General features: G+C 35.0%; 1 protein-coding gene across 1 annotated transcript; it reads left to right on the forward strand.

The window, feature by feature from the left end:
- On the forward strand, positions 1-10825 carry LOC145776335 (melatonin receptor type 1B-like). Its single transcript, XM_082587734.1, has 7 exons — positions 1-376; positions 5192-5340; positions 5710-5844; positions 7581-7709; positions 8178-8376; positions 9144-9271; positions 10688-10825. Exons 1-7 carry the CDS (start codon positions 152-154, stop codon positions 10764-10766), a joined length of 1044 nt encoding a protein of 347 aa, XP_082443860.1. The 5' UTR covers positions 1-151; the 3' UTR covers positions 10767-10825.
- The last annotated feature ends 948 nt before the right edge of the window (positions 10826-11773 follow it).

The following is an 11773-nucleotide window of genomic DNA, read 5'->3' on the forward strand; positions in this document are numbered from 1 at the left end:
TTTACAAAACTAAAGGTATCAATTAGATTGGTTAAGACATGAAAGTGAAACTTTGAAACGGAAGAGCTTCAACAACAGTGGACAAATGCTGTTTATTTCAAGAAACAGGATTTCGGCAACACTACACAAGACTTTGTTTTCAGACTAAATTATGGAAAACGACACAGGCAACATTTCAAAATGCGACTTGGAACCTGACAACCCGTGGTGTGGCCAATTTGGGACTCAACAGGGTTTTGAAATTGCTTATCTTACTATGATTAGCTTGATAGGAACAATTGGAAACTTGATTGTCATTTTCTCGATCAGTCATGCGCGGAGGATTCACAACCATGGAAATTTGTTCATCATAAATCTGGCGATCGCTGACTTTATTGTAAGTTCATAGGCCAATTTGTTTATTAGCAAGCGCATAATGTTATTGTAGTTTTATCGAAACAGATAATTTGAATTTTTAATTGTATTTTGTTGTCTGCAATATGTGACTGTTTCCATTTGATAGATTGCGATAGTTTTGGCTATATGCAGGTCAGCCTGGTTTAAAATTCTGGATCAATTGTTTTAAAATGAGGACTTACTTGGTGATTAGATTAAAAAAGATAAAACTTTAGCAGTAGAAAAAGTATCAACAAGATATCAAATGTAGAGTTTGAACGCCCTGATATCGAATAACCGTTTAAGCTTGTAATTTTAGCTCCAGTATTTTACATTTTGGTATTTTGATCTTGGCTTGTATTTACATCGTGGTTAACCAGACAACAGAAGGTTGTAGCAAGCAATTTCTTTTTACCATTGTTATGGTAGGCTACCAAACTAACCTACATAACCTTAACAACTGAGATACCAGCAAAACCACTAATTCTGGTTATGCATTCAACATGATATAAGCACGCATGCATGTGACGCACAAACGTGACCTACGTATTGGGATTGTGACATGCCAGTAGCATTCGAAAAAACAAGTCCAAGCATAAGCAGAGCAACATCTTTAGAAATATGAAGTTTCTGACGTGTGAATTGTCAAATTTTATTTATGAAAGTCTGCTTCCTATCTAGGCCCTTTGTGTGGCAAGTAAAAAAAAAGATTTAGTAAGAACAAAAATGTGAACCCTTTCCTGGCATGCTGCGGTCGTCTTAACACAATTTCAGAACCAATAGTTTGTCCTTCAAATCTAAATGCCGTGTGAGCAATGCAGACTATGCTATGTCGGAACTTACATCACGTTCATATATGCTGTACAAGTGTACAGTTTGTACAGTGCATATTGACAGTAAATTATATTACCAATAAACGAGTTAAATATCAAATTCATTGTAACGTATAAATTGGGAAAGATGTTTAGTAGGCCTAATATGCAATCTTTATCAGAAATTAACTAATATTCAAATATCTGAATATATCCGTTTTCAGCATAGAAAAAAAATGTGGATATCTGGCTTAGCCTTAGTCAAAATTGCCATAATATTCGGTTTCTTTGCAAAATTTCTTTCTCAATTTTTAGTGAAATATTTTGCTTCGTTTTGTTTCAAAATAAAGAAATTTTGTTTTATAAATTTTGTTTTATAAACGTATCTGCGGGCACTGAAAGCCCATTGCGTTTTATAGTGGCTGGCCGAATATCAAGTTTGTCAAAGTAGGCTAATACCCAAGCTTGAAAGCGTGTATTGGCTGACGTAATTTTTGTGAAGCTAAAATAAATAAAAAATAAAGGTCAAATTTCATTCGTTTCCATGCAATATTTTTGGTCTTAATTTTGCTTTAACGTAATTTTCTTCATAAAAAATTGTTCTTGACCAAAAAAGCGTTTTCAGAACCTCATTCCATAAAACTGTAATTATTTTACAAACTGATTTTCTAATTATTATCTTGAACGAGCAATAAAATAAACACTGATATCTTTCACTTTCTGTTTTGGCTTCTCGATGATAATTATAAGCTATACAGGCATATACAACGATCAATCATTCACGACGTACTTTTACAAAATGCTATATAATGTAAACAAACTCAGCTAGGAGATTATATTTACCGTACTTTACGTGTTCAATTTTTAATGTCGCTTATGTACAATGATGGACAGCTGTTTCGGCAATCGAGAGTGATAAGAACAACTGAGAACACGTGTTGACCCATGGCTACCTATCCAGGTGGCCATGGTTGACCATCACCTTTCCACAATCCATTTACTTCATGTTAGATTTCATTCTCAACTCTACTACTAATGTTTAATTTACTGAGGATGATTTTGTCTAATTTCTGCTTCCGAACGCTTCGAAATAGAAAAACAGTGCGGCTGACACCCCAAAAAAAACTTTTGAATAGTGTCTTGACACATATTCAAAATGTTTTCATCACCGATAATAATTAATTGATTTCAGATTAAAGTATTGAAGATTATTGATTCTTTGTAATGCACTTCCATGACGTCAGCGGTACATTCCAAATATGGTGGTATATCTATCATTTATTTCAGGACACCAAGAACAGCGACCTTGTGGTTTTCGGAAAGATTACCTAGAAACAATTAGATTCATAGTTTTTACTTCTTAGGATGCCCTTTTGTAGTAAGATTTATCAAGCATTTTTTAATGATTTTTTCAATTTACAGAAAAGTATTATTGAACAGCATTTGCCTATTCCCTGTTCTAAACACACAAACTCACACCGGACAATTTAAAAACCATTAATGTCACTGAAATTCCTGTACGATTGCTACAGGCATCTGGCCGTATCACAACATCCCGAATCACCGCTTTAAGTGAATATTTGCTTAAACCCATCAGCATAACCTTTTGTCACAGTGAAGTAAATGAATTCTGTAGAGATAGCAAACACTATGTTGAAACACTCATGCAATGGCAATCTGACAAACAGACCCAAATCACAAAAAAAAGCTTAAAAACAATCAATTACATTTAGTCGCGGCTGATGTCAAAGCTCTATATCCTTACGTCAAAGGATCATTAATTAAAGAGGCGCTGAAATATGTGTTGGATCAACACACGACATATCGTCGGATTGCAATAGAAACATCCACAGATTTGACGTTGTATTTTCTTGACAATGTTATCACGCAAAACGGTGAGAGTTTTTATAAGCAACCAGAGGGTATAATAACAGGTGACAACCATTCTGTATCGATCGCCAACATTGCCATGCACTACGTCATCAAAACAGCTTCCAACACATTGAAACAAGCAGAAATATTCAAACGCTTTTTAGATAACATAATTTGGATATCATTTCGCCAAAAGACCACAGAATTGATAAAACACAGCTTGATTACAGCATTTCAAAATCACGTCTTGTAACTTACTTTCAGAAAAATTAACACCTCCCAAACTGATAAAAATGTTGAGTTTCTAGATGTTAACCACCGCATTTGCAAAACTTCGAACTTTAAATTTGTGACCACCAACTACAACAAAGAATAGACCGTTTGTAACTCAATGGCAAATCACATCTCCCCACATCAACATTTAAGGCAATCATACATGAAGAAGCATTACGACTCAGGAGATTGAATGAAACACAACACGACTATACTGCCGCAATTGAATAACTTAAAAACAAAGCTTTGAAATCAAACTTTTCCCGAAAAATTACCAAAGAAAAAGTTCAACTTGTTGAAAAATGGACAGAACGAATAACTAAACTCACAGAAAAAAATGCAACCTAAGCCAACAGAGTAATCTGGCCTGCATCATTTCCTAGTTTACTCAAGACCACTAACGCAGAAAAAAACTACAGCCCAATCAAATGATTACACATAAAAAGCCAAGCACGTTGGGAAATTTACTTACAAAATACAAAAAAATTGTCCTGAATACAGAAACACCAACCTATGGCTTCTCCAAACCGTGCTGTAAGTGTGCAATGCGGTAACCATGGAGCGCATAAACCTACGATAAAAAAATGCACTTCTAATAAATGTAAACCCAACAAAAATTTCAGTCTCACACGAAAATTAACTTGCCGAAATTACGAGATATACTGTTGGCTACAGTGCAACGTGAACTATAGGCTATGTCACGAACACTATGCAGGACAAACCATAATAAGGTTTTCCATACTTTGGGCCTACTATTAAGAAGTCCATGGCCACACACAGATCTATTTGGAAGAGCTTTAATTACTCTGATAAATCCGGGAAATAAAGCAGCATTATTGAAAGATATGCAAAATTCCACAACATTGAACTGAAAAAGATACCAGCTCTGGCAGACTGCTTTGTCGTTACTTTTGCCAAACAACCCAACAAATAATATTTAGACATCGCTGAAGATAAATGGCTACATAAAATCAAAGCTACCATTAACACACAGAAATTAATTCGACCAACCACTTAGTCTGTTTTGTTAGTTCTTACTCCTATGTCATCAGCAACCACCGACCCCAGTAGTGTAGATTCTCCAACTATGCCCACTCACACTTTATTCTTTTTGACGTTATATCAATGTAAACTTATTGCAATGGACTGTAAGATAAATTGCGTTTTTCTTTGTATTCGTCTTGTTAAACTGTTGTAATTTACTTGATGGATGATAATGTTCATATATTTTTTGAATTTTGTACCAGTAGTCTATATTGTTGGAAATCGTGGCAGAACACCAGTTTAAGATTTAGGTTGCAGCTTTAGATTTTATTATGTAGCCTAACCATCTATTTAAAATATAATTTTTATCCGTGTTGATAATATTGGAGTTTGCTTTATTTGTTCGTTTTACATATTTTTCAAATTTTCTTTTTTACATCACATGTTCTAGCTGAAGATGCTATTACTATATAGCCGATAGCGAAATCGATTCTTAATAAATTACACTATAAAGAGGTTGGATTGTTGTGCAAATGCCAGCATTTGATGAATGCAAAATAGCAGTAGGCCCTACCAGTATTTAAGAAGACTTTACTTCTGAGCAATTAAAGTTCTGTGATAGGTTATCTTGAGCAGTAAATTTTATGTGGCTTTGCAACTGTTGAAAAGTTTTTATTGCAAATGATTTTTACAATGATCTTAGTTGATTTTAGCAGTAAATCAATATTTATATTTTTATTTGCCAGTGATTTTTCAAATACCTATTGAAAAAGCTACATTTACGGCAGCAAAACCTTTATCAATGCATCATACAATTGTGCGAGACTGGCTGATTTCAATTGCTCGATACATTTTTAACATTGTATTATCAACAGGTTTGCGGAGTGTTTGTGCCAACTGTAATCGCAAATGTCATTAAAACAGGAAACGTCCTACCACGTTCGGCTTGTCAAATTTTTGGATTCGTTCTTTCTGTGACTGCTCTAACGTCAATTGCGAACCTGATGCTTATAGCTTTCAACAGGTCGGTTGTGCAGTGATAACTGCAGATCAGGTAGTTTTGCCAACATGTGTTTCTGCTAGTGATATATATTTTAGCTAAAATAAACTAAATTATTATCAATACTGACATAACCTTTATAAATTTGTTTATCAAATTGAGTTTAAAATTTTTTTTTGCGTCTTTTTAACATAAACTAGCCTACAACTTTGCGTAAAATAGAAAGAAAACCTGAAATGTTTTTGTATCTGCTTTTACAAAGTGAATACCGCATCATACTCTTTAAAAATCTACTGTTGGTCTATTCAGTGATGTGAACTGTTCTATTTTCTGCAATTATTTTTTTATTCTTTCATTTAAAAAAAAACAAACATTACATTTAACTGTATGAAGATATTGGGCAGTGGTACACATGATCTCATACCCAAAGTACTTTTCCAACACCAGAGTGCTTATTATGATGATCTGTTCATGGTTATGGTCTTTCTTCCTTGCGTCTCCAACTCTTTACGGATGGAGTGACATAGTGTAAGTAAATACAGTGGCGTGCGCAGGGGGGGAGGGTGGGGACATGGGGCCATTCATACGGAAGGAAACTTCTAGCGTTTTTTTTTTTTCAATACAAACGCTGCGTCATTGTTTTCCCTAGTTTTTAGTTTTTGTATTTCAAGATTGATGCAATTACATGTTTTAAAAACGGCCTTTTTCATTCCCAAATTATCCTTTGAAAACGGCCCTATAATTTTTTTAATAATTTTAGTTAAACTCCATAGCCATTTGCATTGTTATGTAGTCGAAGATAGAGTCCCAACAGATTGTGGAGTCATTCTGATGTTTTTAAGCCGAATTCACAACCTATGGTCTGAAAAACATTTTAGCCACCTCTACAAAAAAGTAGAGGCCCACTGGTGAATTTTGGAGGGGGCCGAATGGTGGTCACACGGCGCTGTAGAGTAAGCCTTCTATTTTTTTTGTATATGTTCAGAGTGCAATGATTTTGTTTGAAGTACCGTAATAAATTGCATTCGATATTTAAACTTTTACAGAGAGCTTTGATTTTTAATCTAAGGACATCGCCTGTTAATCGAACTATTAGACTACAGTTTTTACTATTTTCCATGTAGGCTTAATCTACAATCATGCTTTTCATATTCATATATTTAATAATTTAATCCAAAATCGCAGTGATAGGCTATACGCAAAGACCGTGAGAATTTATACTTCACCAACAGAAAACCTCGACTACTTTTTAAGCCTTGGTCAGACTATAAACTAGCACTAGGCTACTCTTATTAATAAAAAAATGTCAAATTACAGTTTAATAGCGAATGCTCACCTCTCCCAGAGTCCCAGTAACAAAATCCTACGGACGCCACTGAAAGCCCCCACAACACCGGTGATGCATCGGGTTGAGTAAGCTAACTACGTCGTCTACGTAAAACTTTCATGCGACATCAAGAGTGTTATATCATATTTTTTGTTTTCAATACAAAATCTATCCAAATGAGTAAACTAGTTGCTGTAAACTAAAAAATTATCGTCAATGCAAGATGAGTAGCCTATGGTAGGCTAATCTTATACAGTGCACCATGATAGGCCTACTGGTTATTATTAGCAAATGGACGTTTTTTCGATTTGTTTTTGCTTCAATTCGATTTGAAAAAATTTTTGAATGCCCCTCCCCTCTCCCCTTGAGAAAACCCTGCGTAGGCTACGCCACTGAGTAGACATTACGATTTTTTGTCTTTCTTAGAATATTAGAAAATAAAAATTAAAACTTAGTTTAGATTTCAATATCATAACCTTGATCAATAGAGTATTGAAAATTTTGAAAACTGTAGCACGGTAAAGTTTCTCAACGTAATCAAAAATTTTACTGTCCGCTTCACTTTTCACTGAAAGTATTTTTCACATTACAGCATTTCAGGCTATACGACATTGTCGACAAACTTACTTAAAAGTAGCCTATATGGAATCAGTAAAGGCCTTTGAAAGCTTTAAAATCCGTACAACAGCTGCTTCGTTACATTGAAAACGCACAATCACATAGTAGATTAGGCTATAACTTGGCGTTTACAAAATTAATTTCTTGCTTACTAAAACTGCATTCAAAGTCGGTATACTGTATGTTTCTTCTGCGCTACTCCAAAATCTGTATGCTACATAAAAACAACACTATATGACACAAAGTTGAAAAATCCCATTTAACATTAGTCGAGATGAGTTGCAAACTAAAACTGAAGTTTGTCATTACATGCTAAAAGGTACGACTACAGAATGATGGTATGCGTTTGGAACGACGAAGCTTCGCAGTCTTACAACATTGTTTTAATGACTTTAACACATTTCCTGCCATTGACTATCATCACATTCTGCTATTGGAATCTATTTCAGTAAGTCAACCTAGTCTGTTCATTACTAAATTAAGACCTGAAAATAATACACGATTAATTAACATAAGTATCGAAAATTGAAAAACCCAGAAAAACTCTGGTTTCGGGTTGCAAAAAATGGCAAAAAAAGTGGGTTTGGGGATCGAGTAAATCTGGATTAGAAACGCTATAGCAGTTAGTAGTGGTAACTGGAAAAGCACGCCAAACTAAAATAAGCAACAGTATTGAAAAATTTTAACCTAAAAAAAAAATATGTTTCAAAAGCTATTTTAAATTTCGTTCTTTCAATAAAAACTGTCGTTTTGTGGCAAGCACTTGTAAAACAATTGGCTACTTTTCAATCAATTTTATCCTGTACTATAAGGTACTAGATTTAATACTATGTTTTTAAAATAGCCTAATAGCCCATGTTAAAAGTTTACAAAAAACTATGAACAATGCAAAATGTATACTGTAATGTGATTGCAGTTCTGTTAGAAAACACAGCAAACTGGTGCATTCGGAAGCAGCACCAAAAAGCAAGAATGAAGGAACTCGTATTTCTGAGAAAAGAGAAATGTATCTCTTGCGCACTCTAGCGACTTCAGTAGTCTTTTTTGTACTCTGTTGGGCTCCATACGTGTTTGGTTCTTTAATCAAGCCACAACCACATCATCAAGTCAAAAAGGTAAATCGAATTAGCTAAAAGATGAAAGAATCCTTCAGCTTATCTTTCTATGCACATTTTCATTCTTCTTTTGATTCTAACCTAAATGCTGATTTGTTTCAACATAAGCTGTTGCAAGGAATCGTGCACATGAAAGTTTTGTTAGTTGCTACTGCAACAAAACTTCGTAAGCCTATTATTTATATCGGTCTGAAAGTAAGCCTACATTTTGACATTTGTGTTTTGTTGCTTCTATTTTTTTAGACTTTTTCTTTGTTTGGCATCTACCGAGTTAGCGTTGTGATAGCAAGAAATTGAAACAAACGTATTATGTTTGTTTTGGTTTTGTTCCTAAAAACCTAATGAAGCATTTGTTTTCTTCGTTTAGCCCTATCTTGTGACAGATTATAGTGTCTGGTTTGAACAGTACAAAGCTTAAGCGTAACGAGAACACTGCTTCACTTAATATTTATTGAACTCGCATTCAATGTTAAAGCTACCGTATTGCTAAATGTTGGTATGTGCTAGTTGGTACCAATTGGTTGTATTGCATTGTTTAAAAAAATTTACTAGGTACCAACTAGCACATAATCATGTAAATTGGCATGAAAAGGGGAAGGCTTACGCTCTGCAGTGGGCTCTCACAGGCTGAAAATGATGATGATGATGATTGCTAAATGTACAGTATTACAGCTTGACAAGAGCGTCTTCAATATATTTGGTACTTGCTCAGTGAAGCGATATTTTTGTTGATTAGCCTATTGATAAAGTGTGCATTCAACACACAGGTATTTGGATGGCTTGGAATGACAAACTCAGCGGTCAATTTTATTATATATGGTCTTTTAAATCCGAATTACCGAAAAGGATACAAAAACTATCTCGTTTACTTGTTTCGCTGCAGCAAAATCAAAAGGTAACACTCAGGGTTAGAGAAACTATAAATTTGGAAATGAAACGTTTGCTAAACGTTTGTTAAACGTTGTTTGTTCATATACAATGAACAAAACGTTTGTTTCTTTTTACCCGTTTTTCAAACGTTCACTAATGTTAACAAGCTACGATTACGTAGCCTACTTACTGTATAGTTGTGTGGCTTATAACCTATAAAAATATCAAATATGATAGATGCGCAAATTTCATGCGGTAATTCGTGGTAAAATTTACTGTATGATAAGAACTCTAAAAATATGGCAAAACTTCATTCATCAAGCAAAATGCAATGCTGTATAGTAGCCTACACTCCATCAAACACCAAGAAAATAGGAGTAAATAACGTAGGGCTCACCGTAACTCTTTTGCATTCATGTAATGTACACTGTACAGTTGTACTATAGGACTAGGCTATTAGCTACTACAGACAGGTTATTATGAAAGAATAAGAAGACTGTTTTTTTTAGAAATAAGCGTATTTAACTTCTTAATTAAGCTTTTCAAAATAAAACTACTTATAAAGTAACTTGAAACACTGTGGAGTTTTTTCACTTGGCTTTAGTCTATACATAGTGTTTCAAAAAATTTGACATCATTGTACAATGTACAGTCTTGTAACTGACAGTTATTGTGTACAACACGATCTCAAATTTTAACAGTATGTAAAGATACAAAATAAAATTTATCTTTTAATTTCCAGGCGTTTTTCTTTTTAGGTGTAGAAATGCCATACAATAGCGTAGAAAAAGCATTTTGTGTACTGGAGTATGCTAGAACACGGTCGAATAAGACTGTGCAGTGTGCAGTGTGCAGTGCACCGCGCAGCGTGCATTTGCGCGACGATTTGGAAGAAAAGGGCCAGATCCTTTTGCTCTGCACTAGCAACCTTCTTGTTCGAACTTTTTATGCCATGTCCAAATCTGCTTTCCATCTGGCCCTTTTTTCCAAATCGTTGTGCAAATGCACGCTGCATAGCCTTGTTCGTCTGTATTCTAGCAATCTAGCATACTCCAGTAGCCTACACAAAATGCTTTTTCTAAGCTATTGTACGGCATTTCTACATCTAAAAAGAAACGCCAAAAAACCTAAAAAAAAACGCCTGAAAATTAAAAGATAAAATTTTATGTTGTATCTGTACATACTGTTAAAATTTGAGATCGTGTTGTAAACAATAATTGGCAAAGTTACAAGACTGTACAATGATTTCAGTTTTTTTAAAACACCCTGTGTTTGTATGTTCATATATTTTATGAAAATAATTGTTATTGTCTGGAACTGTCATAAAACATTTATAAACGGGTTGGGCTTCTACTTATATGAAGATATTAAGACTTGCTGGCCCAGCTATTTTTTTTTTTATAAAATTAACTCATAAGCTATTTTTTTTTAATTTTTACAGACCAAACGGCCTTTCGCAGTTACAGCCGTTGTCTGGTGTTCCAAAGAAAATGGACGAACTGTCTGCAACAAAAACGTAGAAGCAACAGAAAATCTACTAATAATTTGAAGCAATTTTATAAATAAACCAAATTCTACCTTGCCATAGCCTTAGTTGTGTAGCAGTGAAAGTTGTAGTCAGGGTAGGCTATGGTGGGATGGGATGAAATAGAAGACGTTTTCTCCATCTTCATCACTACTTTGCTCAATCCCCTCTTTTAGCCCAGTTTAGCTTAAATGGTTAATTGCTTAAATCACATCAATGTATTGCAAAATTTTCCTTTTTTATTCAAATTACCAGTACCGTTAGGCCTATACTAAGCCATCACGTAGGCTACTCCTGTTCCTGTATCACATAAGTTAGCGGTTTGGTTTTCAGAGCGATGTGCATGCCGCACTATCGCCTTAGCCTACTGTTATTGTTTCTTAGACTGTTTGATAGATTGTTCAAGTGTTCACAAAAATAGAATCATTCAATGTAGGCTGGTGCAACTGAATTGAAACTATTCGTAGGCTAGATGCGACTCCATACTCACAAAGTGTAACAGCTATCGACTTGTTGATTTCGAACAACGACCTCCGGGAAAGAGTGGTTTTGGTGCAATAGGCTGCAGAAAAAACGCGATCAAGCTGAAATTCTCACTCAATTTATTTTACAAATTTTGTATAATCTTTCTTGTCGTGTTCAGGCTTGCGCCCGGTGGTTGGAAATCTAAATCCAACAAGTGGGAAAGCGAGGAAGCCAGGCATCTGCCCTTGTCCGCTCCGTTAACTCAGTGGTTACGACCCCGGCTCAAGGTCACGCGGAGCTGGTTCGACTCTCGGGGTGTGTGTTTGAGCAACGCATTTCAGGACTGCTCTTCATTCAGCAGCACCTAGTGAATAGAATAATTCCCCGACAATAACACTTAAACAATGGGAAAATTTCACTTTGTCAAATCGGCCCTGCGTTAAGAGTCTCTACAAGTAGCCTATGCGAAACTACCAGGAATAACCTAGCCTATCAAGGTTTTGTCAGTCCGAGGATAAAGATTCAAAACCAAACCAT

The sequence above is a fragment of the Aplidium turbinatum genome, chromosome 8 (genome assembly GCF_918807975.1).
Source record: "Aplidium turbinatum chromosome 8, kaAplTurb1.1, whole genome shotgun sequence".
NCBI lineage: Eukaryota > Metazoa > Chordata > Ascidiacea > Aplousobranchia > Polyclinidae > Aplidium > Aplidium turbinatum.